Below are 17,022 nucleotides of genomic sequence, written 5' to 3'. Positions count from 1 at the left end.
ATCTGGGGGGGGTTCTGTATACCAGCTGTGTACAGAATGCCTCCAGGTTGCCATATTGCATTGCATTTTACAGAAAATTACAGCGCTACAGATTGAAAAGGCAAGTTCTGTCCCCCCCCCCCCCCCCTATCCATTTACAGAAGGCTTTGTATTTTGTGAATGGGTTCACATAATACATAGTGCTTATTGATTGGGCAAAATGAGGGGAGGAGAAGGGAGAGCTGCTGCATAGGACACTGCAGCTATAGAAAATGAGACCAGAAGGTCCAGCACCAGAGTGTGGGAAGTACAGAGATAGCTATACTCCAGGTGTTCAGTAAAAATGTAAATTGTAAATGAAAGAGGTAAGGTGGCCATGAGGTGGCATGCATTTTAGAAAGTGCCTGAATTCCTGGAGTTTAGCTTTAAACAGGGAGAGGAATGATCACTTACAGCCTCTTTGAAAAATCATGTGTGTGTGGAATCAGTATAGTGCAGTATGGAAGATTATGACTCCTGATTGTAATATAGAATATAATGAGATTTATATTTTATTCTAAAGTTTTTCCCTTGAAAATTAAAGAACTCCGGAAAGAACAATAATTTCAGGATCTCTACATTGGAGAATGAAGGTGCAGTAGCACATGAGGTCACCCCTTGCTTTCCTTACTTTTTTGTAAGTAATCTTCCTGACTGACACCAGAACCCTGATCAGCCCACTAGGAAGCTAATGTAAAGACAAGATTAAGTTATTGATAAAGGCTGTATTTAGGAAAATAACACAAATAAAGAAAAAAATACCACGCTAGATAGTGTGTTTGGAGCAGCAACTAGAAACCATATAATATCTCCATGGTAAAAAAAAAAATTAAATAAAGTTGCGCTAGGAAAAATAATTGTGGAAAAAAACATAAATGATAAATATGCATAAATAATTAAATGCACTACGTGAACTGTGAAACAACGTGAAAAGCAATTGCAAAGTGCAGTAAATGAAACATATAATAATGTCCACAGTTTAAAGCGTGAAGGGATAAATATACACAACTGATGTGTGATAAGTTCCAAGGTGGGAAAATAATACGGTGAGATATTAAAAAACTCCCAGGGGCTTGGATGGTGGACGAATGAATCTCAATAGCAGAGCGGCAATCTGTATGTGCAGACTCTTACCAGAAAAGGTGGACCCCCTCCAGCGCAGGGTCATGTGAGCAGATAGATTACCCTCTGTAAGGAGCTGTAGATATGTTGGTATCTGATGTCCCGGATGTCCGATTCGCTCAGGTTGATAGAGATGTCAGACGGAGAGCGGAGAAAAACCCGATAAGATAGCTTCTCTGGCTCTGAAAAGAGACCCACTCGGGCTCCCCGCCCCGAGTGGATAAGCAAGAGAATAGGGGACGCTGATCGTGTAGTAGAAAGCGTGTTTATTAAATAAACGTGCGGGTAACCCGCAAATGACAGTACAGACAAACAGTAAAAAGCCGGCTAGACAAACTAAAAACAAAACACCCGAGTGCCGAGGTCACATGTGGCGTGATAACGTCAGCACAACGCACCGCCCTACATGTTTCGCAATACCTTGCGTCTTCCTGGGGCCTATTCTCTTGCTTATCCACTCGGGGCGCGGAGCCTGAGTGGGTCTCTTTATCACACTTATCACACATCAGTTGTGTATATTTATCCCTTCACGCTATAAACTGTGGACATTATTATGTTTCATTTACTGCACTTTGCAATTGCTTTTCACGTTCTGTTTCACAGTTCACGTAGTGCATTTAATTATGCATATGTATCATTTATGTTTTTTTCCACAATTATTTTTTTTTAGCGCAACTTTATTTATTTGTATTTAGGAAAATGTTTGATGAACACATATCTAGATTAAGGGGTAATGTTGGAATTCATTTTTTTTAAATCTTCAATCTTACACCTTTGTAGACTTTGTGATTTGAGTGATTTGGAATATCTGGATGAAGAATTTCACCAGAGCCTGCAGTGGATGAAGGACAATGATATTCATGATATGCTGGACCTTACATTCACGGTGAATGAAGAAGTATTTGGGCAGGTATATTTTTCTTATTAACTCTGGTCCTAATGTCATATGATTATATAGAGATAACCAACATTTAAAAAAAATCCTATTCAACCAGCAACCAAGTAATATGCCCTTGATGTACCACTTGTTGTTACATACAGTGGGGGGAATGAAGTAAAGTGTTTGGACAACTTTTCTGCTGGTATGTCTTCAAAAAGTCCTGCATCAGATTCACAAAAGCTTGCTGCCAATTTTGCTAGTTTTTCCAAAACATGCAATAGATTTTGGTAGTTCCTAATAGCGCCACTTTTACAAAGGGGGGCCATGGCTGCACCAAATTCTAAAGAATTATCTCCAATTTGTAAATAGCTAAGCTAGAGGTAATTAAAGCCTTGTACAAACGATGAGAATATTGGACAAATGATTGCCATTTTTTATTGCATGCTAATATCATATCAAAAATGAAGAGGTTACTCAAGTTAGGAGAATGTAATGTATTCTTTCATTTCTGAGCATGCGTGGTCTTGGTCGTCCAATTTTTTTCGGATGAATACTGTACTGATTAACCACTTCCCGCCCGGCCTATAGGGGATTGACGTCCGGGAAGTGGTTCCGTTATCCTGACTGGGCGTCATAGGACGTCCTGCAGGATAACATGCCGCCGCGCGCCCGCGGGGGCGCGCATCACGGCGATCGGTGGAGCGGTGTGTCGGCCTGACACACCGCTCGACCGGTCTTGGTAAAGAGCCTCTTTACCACGTGATCGGCCGTGTCCAATCACGGCTGATCACGATGTCAATAGGAAGAGCCGTTGATCGCGTCTGACAGACGGGAGTAGAGGAGAGCCGATCGGCAGCTCTCCTGACAGGGGAGGTCTGCGCTGATTGTTTAGATCACCACACTGGACCACCAGGGATCGCCACTAGGACCACCAGGGAAGGGGCAACATGTGGATGACCAGGTATGTACCCCATGGCCATCCACATATGCCCAATCTATGCCAATCAGTGCCCACAAATGGGCACTGATTGGCACCATTATGTTTCAGTTATGCCCAGCAATGCCACCAACAAGTTTTATCAGTGCCACCAATCAGTGTCATCAGTGCCACCTGTTAGTGCCCATCAGTGCCACCTACCCTGTTTCCCCAAAAATAAGACCTAGCATGATTGTCGGTGATAGCTGCAATATAAGCCCTACCCCCCAAATAAGCCCTACCCTGTTTCCCCGAAAATAAGCCCTACCCTGAAAATAAGACCTACAAGGACTTTAACTAGGGCTTATTTGGGGGGTAGGGCTTATATTGCAGCCATCACCGACAATCACACTAGGTCTTATTTTTGGGGAAACAGGGTATTAGTGCCACCCATAAGTACCCATCAGTGCCACCCATATGTACCAATCAATGCCACCTACGAGTGCCCATCAGTGCCGCCTATGAGTGCCCATCGGTGCCACCTATGAATGCCCATCAGTGCCGCATACCAGTGCCACCTATCAGTGCCCATCATCAGTGCCACCTCATCGGTGCCCATCAGTGCCGCCGTATCAGTGCCCGTCAGTGCAGCCATATCAGTGCCCGTCATTCAAGAAAAAAACTTACTTATTTACAAAAAATTTTAACAGAAACAAAGAAAAACGTGTTTTTTTTTTTTCAAGATTTTTTTTTTTTATTTGTTGCGCAAAAAATAAAAACCGCAGAGGTGATCAAATACCACCAAAAGAAAGCTCTATTTGTGGGAACAAAATGATAAAAAATTTGTTTGGGTACAGTGTAGCATGACCGCGCAATTGTCATTCAAATTGCGACAGCGCTGAAAGCTGAAAATTGGCCTGGGCGGAAAGCTGTCTAAGTGCCTGGTAGTGAAGTGTTTAAACGAATATCGTTTGTTCTGTTTCGTGTTTGTCCCTTCAGATAATTTTGCATGAACTGCCTTGCTCGTCTCTCGAAAGCTGTGTTGCTAATGATCAGATTATCATGTGATCACTTCGAAGCCAGTGTTTTTTTCATCCGATTTTCTCATTGTGTGTACTAGGCTTAAAGTATAACTAAAGGCAACACTTTTTTTTTTTTTCGTTTTATACAGAGTGGAGAGGGATTAGAACACCAGTCAGCTTGTATTGATGTCTGTGCCACCGCTAGGGAGATTCACCCTCTCTATTTGTCCTGTGTACTATTATCTTTGAAAGTGAAAGTAAAATAAAATGCTAAATTTTGTATTGTTGTCAGAAAAGAAATAGGGAAAATTCCAAAGGGGACACTAGTTTCGGTGAGCTAGGGGTCCCCAAGAAATTCATTTAATTTTCAGACATTTACCCTCACTTCCTGTTTGGCTATGGGACCGGAAGTGAAGGGAAATCTCCCCAAAGGGACAAAGAAGGCAAAGAAAATATGACAGGATTTATAACCCTCTCATAACCTTATAACCAGTGATGCTGACAGTGGGCAGAGCCTGAAGGGGAAGCTGAGGGACTAGTTCCTGATCGGGTTGGATCCCTCCTTATCATCGACGGCAGGCAGTGGGCGGATTCTATGGTTAATAGCAGGCTGTCTACCAGCTGTGGATTTCATTCACACTCTGCTGTCATTCACAAGCTGAGAGAACCTGATCAAGAACTAGTGTCTCTGAATCCTCATAAGACTCTGCCTACTCAGCCACAAAACTCCTTGGCAGCTGGACTGTCTGTGTGATAGCTACAGCAGTGGGGAGGTAGCTCAGTTGCCCCGAGAATACGCTGCCTGTATAGATAGGGTTCACTGTCTTGTTTTACCCTTTCTTGGTAATGAAAAACATTTCTGGGAATTCATAAAGAGTGTGTATAACACTCTTTAGAATTCTGTCATGTCTCCACTCCAATTCCAGTAGGTACATACGTTTGGGGCAAGCACCAACATCGGTGGGGCAGAGGAGAGGCAGAATTCTAAAGATTGTCGTAGACACTCAATGATTTCCCCAGACTATGCTTGAGTTACCAAGAAGAGGTAAAACAGGACAAGTCGCTTTATCCCTTTTTCACAGATTAGACTTTTTAGCCCAGTAAAAACATTGTTGTAGCCTTTGTAGATTCCAGTAAACCAACTGGAACTTTAATACAGTGGAACCTTGGTTAACGAGTAATGCGGTTAATGAGCGTTTTAAAGACAAGCAACTTTTTTTTTTTTAAATTCTACTCGGTTTGCGAGTGTTGTCTCACAAAACTAGCAGAATTCAAGCTAATGGGCGCATTTGGCCAGAGGTGCGGGGGCGCCGGTGACACTCAGAATGGTTCGGAGCCGTTCGAAAATACTCGGACTCACTCGGAGATACTCGAAAACACTCAGAAATACTTAGTTCCTGAGTGTTTACATGCCTTTCTGAGGCTTTTGGAGTTTAGCTGAGCAGTCCCCTACTATTTCCGAGGCTCTCCGGCACCCCCCACCTCTGGCCACATGCGGTATTGCATGCAATAGAAGTCAATGCTGAACGAATTATCTTCGTTTCCATTGACTTCTATGGGGAAATTCGCTTTGATATGCGAGTGCTTTGGATTACAAGCATTTTCCTGGATCGGATTATGCTCATAATCCAAGGTTCCACTGTAGCTATAAATAAAACTATATAAACATGTACATTACTGTGTTACTTCAGTGCATGTTAACACACGATCCACATTGCCGAGCCATATATAAGAAGTGGCACCCATAGGCACACCTCTGTTAGCCTTGTGTTATGGTGTGCTTGTTAAATTTAAAAAATTATGTCCATTTCCTCATGCATTAAGGTGTGCTGCCAGCCCATTCCAAATGAATGCAGGGCACCTCCATTCTTGATAAAATAGGGATCTTCACAGCACATTTAAGTATTGTGATAATCATGTCCTTTATTCACGTCAAGTATCAGGCATCACAGGCCAACATTTCAGAGCCTCGCAGGATCTCGGGGGGAATAATACCCAAGTGTACTAGTGAAGATCCCCATTTTACAATGATTGCATGGTGGCACCACCCAGCAATTCAACACAGCACCCTACAAAAACTGTGGACGAGCCTGTAAAGAATGCAACAGGTACAATACTACTTCTCAACTCACGATAACAGGTTGTGTCACTGCAACACATAGTGTGAATAAACTCTTAGTGATATAACAATGCAAACATTCGTATCTGTGTGAAATTTGTTGTGCTGGCTATTTATAGTTGACGACATAAATGTATTGTGATACCATGAATTTTATACTATATTTTGCATTATAAAGAAAATCTTTAATGCTGAACTCCAGTCTAAATTTATAGTTGAAATATAAATATGGGATCAATTTACCTGCTGAATAATCAGTTACTTTTGTCCAGCCGGTCCTGAGGCTGTCAAGACAGGACAGTCAGGTTGGTGACCTCATCATTGTCAGCCAATCCAATGGCTCCTTTTCCCAGTCTCCATTCTACTACAGATAGGACTACAGGAGGCTGATATCAGGACATATTTAGGTTTGCATTTAAAATACATTTATTGATTTAATAATAAATGCATAACTGCAAAAAAGATGTTTTTAATATCTGTCTGGAGTTCGGCTTGAATATATGCTCCTTTATTTTAGTTATTATTCAAATACATATCCCTTGTTTGGAAAGATTACAGAGAGAGAGCTTAAGCCAGGAGGAGCAAACATTCCCGTAACTGAGAAGAACAAGAAAGAATACATTGAAAAGATGGTGAAATGGCGAATTGAAAGGGGAGTTGTACAGCAGACAGAGAGCTTGGTGCGGGGCTTTTATGAGGTAAAGTGTATACATACAATCTGAATAATGAGCTGTCATTTATATGACAGAGAAGCAATAACCTGCTTGCTTGGTTGCGATTTAAATACTTTCTTGATAGGATTATAACCAAACCTATAATGTAAGAAAGATAGGGGGCGCTAGATACCATAATAATCAAGTGCTCTAAATAAATATATCTCCTGCATTACCAAGAAAATGGAAATGTAAGAAAGCTAGGGGGCGCTAGATACCATACTATTCAAGTGCTCTAAATAAATATATCTCCTGCATTACCAAAAAAAATGAAAATCATAATAATGACAAATCATAATTAGATTACACATTGAAGTGCCCACAATAGTGAAAAAAATATATATAGTGATTGATTGTCCACATAAAAAAGTGATAGAAGTAGTTGAAGTGATATCTTTCAATATTGTCCCAATCTTGTTGCTGAAAACAAAAGGTTTTCCATCACCAAAGAAAAAATAAGAAAGGAAAAACACCTCGAAGTAGTAGATATCTGCTTACCAGATACCAATGACTCCTTTAGTTAAAAAGTGAGTCACTAGCGCTTGTGCAGGGTTGTGCCTGCTCACATGGATGGCCGGACTGTGGTTGGTATTATAGGCATGGATCGTTCCCGTCAAGCTCATTCAAGATAGGATAAGGATACATAGGAAACAAAAACAGTCTCCATAGCGTAAAACCATTTATTAAAAAAATAAACAAATTAAAAAGCCAAATGGCCGCTTACATTGGTGGGTGCCTACCCGGCACTGGGGCTGCTTGCATGTCAGGGTGACTTCGCAGTCAGAAATAGCCTTTCATGTCTCCTCCACGCTGGCGTGCGTTCCAGCTTACACAGGGGGGCAGCCAAAGGATCCGGATGTTGTTGGGTGATAGGACATGTGACCACGTACCGCTCCGACGTACATTTCGTAGTAAAACGTCTTCAGGGAAGCCCTGAAGACGTTTTACTACGAAATGTACGTCGGAGCGGGAAGCCCTGAAGACGTTTTACTACGAAATGTACGTCGGAGCGGTACGTAGTCACATGTCCTATCACCCAACAACATCCGGATCCTTTGGCTGCCCCCCTGTGTAAGCTGGAACGCACGCCAGCGTGGAGGAGACATGAAAGGCTATTTCTGACTGCGAAGTCACCCTGACATGCAAGCAGCCCCAGTGCCGGGTAGGCACCCACCAATGTAAGCGGCCATTTGGCTTTTTAATTTGTTTATTTTTTTAATAAATGGTTTTACGCTATGGAGACTGTTTTTGTTTCCTATGTATCCTTATCCTATCTTGAATGAGCTTGACGGGAACGATCCATGCCTATAATACCAACCACAGTCCGGCCATCCATGTGAGCAGGCACAACCCTGCACAAGCGCTAGTGACTCACTTTTTAACTAAAGGAGTCATTGGTATCTGGTAAGCAGATATCTACTACTTCGAGGTGTTTTTCCTTTCTTATTTATTCTTTGGTGATGGAAAACCTTTTGTTTTCAGCAACAAGATTGGGATAATATTGAAAGATATCACTTCAACTACTTCTATCACTTTTTTATGTGGACAATCAATCACTATATATATTTTTTTCACTATTGTGGGCACTTCAATGTGTAATCTAATTATGATTTGTCATTATTATGATTTTCATTTTTTTTGGTAATGCAGGAGATATATTTATTTAGAGCACTTGAATAGTATGGTATCTAGCGCCCCCTAGCTTTCTTACATTTCCATTTTCTTGGTAATGCAGGAGATATATTTATTTAGAGCACTTGATTATTATGGTATCTAGCGCCCCCTATCTTTCTTACATCTTTTTTTGATTATCTATTTTTTTGATTATTCAAAAATTGGGGAGCAGCTTACACTGATTGTTTACATATTTCCACAATTTTTTTTATTGTTGGGAATGTTTTCTTACTAGATGTACCACCAGTATATGTAATTCATATATAGTATCTGCTATCGACACCACTGGCGCGAAGGTTTCTATTATTTTCTACTTATAACCAAACCTACCTTCCTACTTTATAAAAAATAGTTTTTCTTATGTAGTTATGATAAGAACTGTGCTGCTGTACTTCATTACATCTGACTAAATCCGTAGTCAGGTCTCTATTATGTCTATAAATGTTTTTTTTTTAGTTGGCAGTCTAGTGAGCCACAGCCCTATCTACCTTTTGGAGCCTGCAGTAGCAAGATCTGCCTATTGCAGTTCCTGGCCATGTTGCTGCACAATTTGAGGTTTTTAGTGTTGCCATCCACCTCTGGGCATTCTCATTTTCTCTGTTCGATGCTCCATGATATTAAAGAAATTAAAATCTAACCAGGAGCATTACCTTTTCTCTGGTGCTATCTCTGTACATATTGGAGAGATTTCCCCCTACTTCCTGTGTGTTGCTTGGACAGGTCATGGAAAAAACAGTTGGATAAAGTGCAGTAATGCTACTTACCTACCCCCTTGCAATAGGAAACACAAGTATCTGACACACAAACAGAAATGTTGGAAATTTCAGTGCAGGAAAGTAAAGATGCATCATGTGTGAAACGGTTAAGTAGTATTACAGTGGTCTTTAACAGGCGGCTTTTTTTTTGTGTGTGTGACAGCATTGTTTTGGTCATGCCTCATTAATCTCTGTATCTATAATTATTGTGAAGAGAAAAACAGAAGCAATAAAATCTTAGCTTTCTTTCTCTGAAGGCCGATCTTGGCAGCCTGCCAGCCCTCTAATGTAACAGGAAGCTGGGATCTCTAAGCTTTTAGAAACCTGATTTTAGAGTCTGTTGTGATCTTCGAAGATCTATGAAAATATAATTACAATAAAAGTAGCTACAGAGGTCAGGGATGGTTTGTTTTAAAGGTCTTTCAGTGCTTGTTAAAGCAGTGTTCCAGGCATTTTATCAACCCCCCCACCCCCACCTTGTGACAAGTTCCTGTATTCTCAATGGAGTGTTTTTTTTTTGTTTGTTTCAAGCAGTGAAAACACCTTTTATTGTTGTTATCCTTGCTTCCGCAGTACCTAGCCGCGGCGAGATACGTCATGTCCGGACACGCAGTGGCTCCTGGAATATGATTGCCATCAATCCCAGGAGACAATGCCTCGCAGCTTGTAGCATTGCTATGGTGTTTATGCGCATGCGCACAATCAGGAGGTGCATGCTGGGTAGACAGCAGCATAATATCCTGGAAGGACATACCAGTGGGCTTGGGTTGCCCACACTCAAGATGGGAATGCGCTCGGTGGGGACTGCTAAGTAATATTTTTCAAACAAATAACATTTAAAAAACCTACATTAGATACTAATGCCACTTGCTATAGGTTTTGGTGTGAACAACATGGGGGTGTTTTTCACGAAAAAAAAAACACTGGAACTCTGCTTTAATAATATGTAAATAGTTTAATATGCATGGTCTGAGCAGTGAGCACAGGTGCACTTTAGATAGAAACTTTTTTGTTGCTCTATACATTTGTTTTACTTTCAGGTTTGCTGCAGTAAATCAAAAAAGTAATAAAGACATACACACAGCCACCTTCGGGTATACAGCATGAATCTAGGCATGTTTTTGCAGGTGCTGCATACAGCCACCCCATAGACATGCATGGCTGTACGCAGCTCTATGCGGGCATACAATGGTACTTGCATCAACCAGTGCATGTGTACAGACAGTCTGTGTTTAGGATTTTGGGTCTATGCAGTTTTACGCAAGTATGCACACGCACAGCTGCGTACAGCCATTTATTTCTATGGGGCAGCTGTACGTAGCACCTGCAGGGAAATCCTCCCAAACATTACGCCGCATGGCCACAGGCAACTGTGTTCATGAGCCATTAAAGTTACATTGCAGTTAACTGCATGTGATAGTTGCAGCTAACCACAGTGCAACGCTCATGCACACTGCATCTCAAAAAATCAGCTCCTACAGGCTTTTGAGCTTTTTTGAGCTCTCATTTTTTCTACCTGGAAACTCCCCTCCAGGTTAGCCAATGTGTCCATGCACAATATGGCATTTTCAGGAGTTTACAGGCATATGCTCTTACAGGAAAAAAGAAACACCACCAAATTCGTGTTTTTAAGAGGAGCTTTCGAGCAGAAAAGACACCTAAGTGCGCGAAAAAGTGTAAAAAAAAAAGCACAAAAACGCCCCAATAAACTCAGGGGAGGGTTTGTGAAAAGAAAACGCTTATGCTCAAATAAGCTCATTAACCACTTAAGGACCGCTAGCTGCCATAACCCCAGTATTTTTAAAAATGGCCGGCAGTCCTTCTTCGGATAAAAGTGGTCTCAGTGGCAGATCACTTTTATTGGGGGCAGGAGAGGGCTGCCGCGCTCCGGTCGTCTCTGCCGCCTACCGGAGCCATCAGTAGTGGCGGAGACAATAGCGTCTGCTCCCCTCAGAGCCTGGATGCCAAGTGAGGGAAAGCTGGCCCCCACTTGGCTACATAGCATTGGAGGGCGGAAGCAACATCAAACGTCACTTCCACCCAATGCTCTTCAAGGAGAATTTTTTTTTTTCTTTGTAAAAAAAAAATTACATTTATTTTTATTTCCACCCAATGCTCTTCAAGGAGAATTGTTTTTTTCTTTGTAAAAAAAAATGACATTTATTTTTATTTATTTTTTTATTGCATTTTAGTGTAAATATCATGTATCATGTATCCTGTCATGCTTTTTTCTATTACAAGGGATGTTTACATTCCTTGTAATAGGATTAAAACTGACCCAAAAAAATTTTTTTTAAAGGATAGTGTAAAATAAAACGTTAAATAAATAAGAAGAAAAAAAGAAAAAAATTTAAAGCGCCCCATCCCGGGTGTTCAAAACCACACATGTGAGGTATCGCCTCGATTGTTAGAGCGAGAGCAATCATTCTAGCACCTCTTCCCGACAACCCTGGCCGGTGGTGTGTGTGGTGCGACTTCTATTCAAATCAGTGGGCTCTCATAGGGAACCATTGATTTTGAATAGAGGCATAGAAACACTGCGAAAAGCTAGTGCCGTTAAACGCGCATTAATGCCAATGCAAAAAGCTACTAAAAGCACGTTTTTACAGCTGCTTTTTCCTGGCGTTGGTAGTGGCTTTGCAGCTCGTCTTTTCTAACGCCCTGTGTGCATGAGGCCTAAATGTTTTTTTACATTTTATCAAGCACTGATGCTGTAATCTAGTTATTATTACCAACCAATCTACAGAGCAGGGTCTGGCATTGACACCAAAGACAGAAAGTACACAAAGTCTTTTTAGCTGTATAGGTTGTGGTAATGTAATTTTGGAGCTGTCCAGGGGCAATCTTGTGATTATTGCATGGATGGTTCAACTTCATTTAAAAAAAATGTTTATGTACTTTTACAGATAATTTATTAGTTGAAAATATAATACAGCTGAATACATATTTGCAGTCTGTCAGGGGTTATGTCTTATGTAGTTCTCCTATTAAAGGAGAGACAGATAAAAAATAAGACTTTGTTATCTGTATTCTGGGAGCTTTCATCCACATGCAAGGTGAGCTAGTAATCCTTTTAGGTCTTATGCCCCAACCTGTATAGAAGTGATATAGTGGGAGTGGCAGACAGGCCCTTGATTTACTCAGCTGTAGTAGCTGCTAGTTGTTACTTATGACATCCTCATATAGATTACTTTGGCCCCTTTCACACTGGGGCACTTCTAAACTGCCAGTAAAACATTTGAGCGCTTTTGAAGAGCTTTTTGGGCGCTTTTGAAGAGCTTTCCATTAATTTAAATGGAGAGGGGCATTTTTTCACCGCCCTGCCAGCACACTGCCCCAGTGTGAAAGCATTCATTGATTTTAATGGAAATAGGTTTTAATGGAAATAGATCTTTTAGCATGAAAGCGCCTCAGTGTGAAAGGGGTCTTAGACCCCTTTCACACTGGGGCGCTTTGCAGGCGTTACAGCGCTAAAAATAGCGCCTGCAAAGCGCCCTGAAAGAGCCGCTGCTGTCTCTCCAGTGTGAAAGCTCCGAGGGCTTTCACACTGGAGCGGTGCGCTGGCAGAACGCTAAGGCCCCTTTCACACTGAGACGCTTGTAAACTGCCAGTAAAACACTGTGCACTTTTGAAGAGCTTTTCAGGTGCTTTTGAAGCGCTTTCCATTCATTTCAATGGAGAGGGGCGTTTTTTTCACCACCTTGCCAGTGTGAAAGCATTCATTGATTTTAATGAAAATAGGTTTTCGTGAGCTTTTTAGGCACTTTTTTAGCGTGAAAAGCACCTGAAAAGCGTCTGAAAAGCGCCTCAATGTGAAAGGGGTCTAAAAAAGTCCTGCTAACAGCATCTTTGGAGCGGTGAAGGAGCGGTGTATACACCGCTCCTTCATCGCTCCTGCCTATTGAAATCAGTGGGGCAGCGCAGCTATACCGCCGGCATAGCGCTGCTGCAGCAGTGCTTTGCGGTGGTTTGAACCCTTTCGCAGCTGTTTTTTAACCCTTTCTCGGCCACTAGCAGGGGTAAAAGCGACCCGCTAGCGGCCGAATAGGGCTGCAAAATTGACGGTAAAAATAGCGGCACTTTACCACCGCCCCCGCCCCAGTGTGAAAGGGGCCTTAGAGAGCTTGTGAGAATGCCTGACCACTCCTGCCAACAATGAACTACAAAACCTGCTGCTTGTCCCATCTGTGTACATTGCTGGGATTGTACGAGAGGCAGTTGTGCTTGAGAACCACAATATGGGGGATTTTATTAAAGGAATCAATTTTTCACTTAGCTATGTGAATCTGTGTTACTTTAAACACCAAATCATATACTGAGGCGTTAAAAAAAAAAAAAAAAAAGATTCACACAAAATTGGAAAATTGAAGCGCTTCTTGCTAACTGAAAAATGCACTCTTTTAGTAATTCAATCCTCATGAACAGACGTGAGGTATATATATCTCCTAAGCAATCCAGGGTTTCACAGTCTGTTGGCAAAAGGGTTAAGGGAGGAGTATGGCCCTCTTATGCTCTCCCCACTCTGCCCCCGACCAGTCTGGGTATCCTGGACAGCTGTAAAATGCCATCCAGCTCGCAGGTACTTTCTTCACCCCTTACTTAGTCTTGTCTACCTTTTTATTCTCTTTCTCATGACTATTTATCTGCCTCCTTTTTTTTTTCCACTTCCCTCTTTACCCCTCCCCCTACCCAATTCAGGCCTGGACCTGGGCTTTACCGCCCCTCCTTTTTTTATATTTTTTTCTTTCTCTATTTTTTTTTCTTCTACCAAGGGATGGGAAACCCCACACCTCCTGCTCAACTTGGCCCTGGACCACCGTGAAAAGTGTACTACTTCTGTAACCATATGTTTTTCTATTTGTATTGATCCCCCTGCGTGGGACTTATTTGCTCAGGTTGCTTAGTATGGCCAAAGCTTTTTTTTTACTTCTCCTATGGATCACAGGTGTGCAGTTCATTCATTCGCTGTCGGCTGACGTCACTCAGCCCATACAGGCCCTGGATTAATTCTGACTTTAAGGTCGGGATCTACCCAGATGCCTGAACTGGCAGCTGACTTAGCCAGTGATGATATTTTGCACTGTATGCTTGCAATTCAAGTAGAAGTATTTTTAATAGGCAGCCCTAATAAAATATTTTTTTTTTCTTTTCAGGTGGTAGATGCTCGTCTGGTATCTGTATTTGATGCAAGGGAGCTTGAGCTGGTTATTGCAGGAACAGCAGAGATTGATTTAGGGGACTGGAGAAATAATACAGAATACAGAGGAGGTAAATGCTTTTTCATATAAAGGGACTCTGCCTATTGGTGAAATTTATTAAATTAATTAAAGTGGTTCTAAAGTCTATTTTCTTTTTTCATACATCATGGGACAGGCTAATATTCATGACCTGCTGGGTTATACTTCATCTCAAGGTGAATGGACACTGGTAGACAGGAAGTGATCCCCTATATAACCCCTCCCATACTGGAAGTACTTCAGTTTTTTTTTACCAGTGTCTGCAAGGTGGATGGCATGGTTGTTTGAGCTCTCCGAGCTTCAGGTCTACATGGTACCTGAGCCTCGCAAAGACGACTCAAGATCCTGCGAGGTTTTGCCTGTAATGCAGCCTCCAGGGCGCTGGTCCCTGCGAAGTGGAATCCTGGACACCACAGCGCTAAGGCATTCCTGCAGGGTGCTGTACACCAAGGGAGTGGACCCTAAACATGAGGGGTACCCAGTCCTTGAAGGTCCTCAAGTGACAGGAACCCGCCGTGAAGGGTGAAGATTGGGCTCTTAGTTTCTAAGCTGCCCTGTGCCTGGATGGGTAAGTGAAACCCCTTTATTTAATATTGTGGGGTGTCCCAGTGATTGTAACAATCAGTCAAGCTAGCTAGAGGCTGGACACCTGTGTACAGTGATCATACAGGGGAGTTTTTGGGCTAGCTGTGGGTGTTAGCAGAGTGTACCTTTTTTGCTTGTGTCTGGCTGTTTTTTACCTGTATGATGGTGCACGACGGTGCTCCATTTCGTCTTGGTTCGCCACGGCACACGTGCGTTCGCAAGAGCACCTTTGTTTGGCAGCCATGGCGCTCACAGCTTCACTGCACATGCGCTGTAGCTTTTATCTGGGCGCACAAAGATTTGCGTCATACGCGAATACAGCCATGCCTATTCGTCGAGACCGCACACGTGCGTGCGCACGCACTTACAGAATGTTCTGGCGCGCAGCTAGCTTATTTAAGCTGTATATGCCAAGCATGCGGGGCTTCCAGAAGGCAGCTGTGGGACACAGAGCAGGCTCCGAACCAGGCATTTGCAGTGGTTCATTTCTCCTTACCCGGGTCACGTGAGTCACCAGGTGTTGCTTGGCAGGCTAAAGGTGCTTAGCAGGATTGTTGCATAGGGGCTTGGTGAGCTCTATTAAAGGGTCTCTCTTCTGAGGTGTGTTAATACTACACCCAGGTACTCCCTTTTTGTCGCTAGTAAATGTCTTTAAAAAAGAGGGGCGGGACTAACACTACAGGGAAGGGCACACCTATGTCATCAGTCGTTCCTGAGGAACCTAATTGTATCCCCTGTAGGACCAGAGGCTTCCGGGCAATCGGAGCCGCTGCGCCTCTCTGGAATTCTGCCTACAATCAACGCTGCTGCTTCACCCTTTATCACTAATGATGAACTGTCCTCAGCCCTAGTCGGGTTAGAGCACAGGATTGCTGGCATGATTGCCTCCATCTCGCAGGGTGGCAAGAAGAGTGACAGATCCCCTTCCCCGGAGCCTCCTAGTCTGGAGCAGGAATGGGTTGAGGATGGGGAAGAGCTTAAAGCTCAGGATTTTGTGGAATGCCTGGCGGGTGAGTCTGCTTCCGAGCAATCTGGACAAGAAGATATCCAGTTTGTTTTCTGCCTCTCAGTCACAGAGGCTTTTGATCCTGACTCTTACCGAAATGGTTCGTTCTGCCTTTGAGTTGCCTCTTGCAGAGGTTACTGAGCCTCCCTGGTCCTTTTTGGGATCCCTGAGGCCTCTTCAGGCCACACGGCTTTCCCCTTACATCCTCTGTTGGAACAGGCGGTGTATGCTGATTGGGAACATCCTGACAGGATTTTTGTTCCTCCTAAGAGGTTTTCCTTTTTATATCCCATGGATGAAAAGCTTGTTTAGAAGTGGAGTATGCCAGCCCTAAATGCAGCAGTCTCTTCCTTAAACAAGAAGTTGACTTGTCCGGTAGATAACGCACAGGGCTTGAAAAACCTTGTTGACAAGAAATTGGAATAATTATTAAAGGCTTCCTTTTCTTTGGCCAGTTCAGCTATTCATCCAGCTGTTGCAGCAATTGGTATCTTCCAGTCCGTAAAGGATCTGATCAGACGGCCTGCAGGCCTAACCAGGATAATGACCTGCCTGAAAATAAGGCAGATATTCCTTTAGCGCTGTGTTTTGCTGTTGATGCCTTAAAGGATTCAATACAGCAGGTTTCTCATTTGGCTCTCTTGTCTGTACATATGCACAGACTTTTGTGGCTGTAGAACTGGTCAGCCGAGCATTCTTGTAAAAAGTTATTGGTAGGTTTGCCCTTTTTTAGGGGGAAAGTTTATTTGGTGATCATTTGGGCAAATATATCCAAAAGATTTCCGGAGGGAAGAGTTTTCTACTTCCTGTGAAGAAAACCACTAGGCGTCCCTCGTTTAAAACCTCAGGGACTGCTTCCTCAAATGTCTCAGCACCAAGGCAGTTCCGCCGCCAACAGGGCGCTAGGGCCAGGGGCAAGCCACAAGGCCAGGGCCAGAAAAAGCACTGGGTCCAAAATTCTTCTAAACCCAGCAC

At 42.8% G+C, this 17,022-nt stretch overlaps 1 protein-coding gene across 6 annotated transcripts in view; it reads left to right on the top strand.

The window, feature by feature from the left end:
• The window catches only part of HECW2 (HECT, C2 and WW domain containing E3 ubiquitin protein ligase 2), a 479,776-nt gene that overhangs the window by 436,892 nt on the left and 25,862 nt on the right, over positions 1 to 17,022 (top strand). For 5 of the 6 annotated variants that reach the window (XM_073633114.1, XM_073633112.1, XM_073633113.1 and 2 more), the window contains 3 exons: positions 1,921 to 2,050; positions 6,629 to 6,775; positions 14,373 to 14,487. In XM_073633114.1, the coding sequence (XP_073489215.1) occupies positions 1,921 to 2,050; positions 6,629 to 6,775; positions 14,373 to 14,487 (392 nt within the window). Of the gene's footprint in view, positions 1 to 1,920; positions 2,051 to 6,594; positions 6,776 to 14,372; positions 14,488 to 17,022 lie in introns of those variants that run through there. The other variant, XM_073633117.1, reaches the window with a different exon arrangement.

The sequence above is a fragment of the Aquarana catesbeiana genome, linkage group LG06 (genome assembly GCF_042186555.1).
Source record: "Aquarana catesbeiana isolate 2022-GZ linkage group LG06, ASM4218655v1, whole genome shotgun sequence".
NCBI lineage: Eukaryota > Metazoa > Chordata > Amphibia > Anura > Ranidae > Aquarana > Aquarana catesbeiana.
This window is presented reverse-complemented; position numbering and strand designations above follow the sequence as displayed.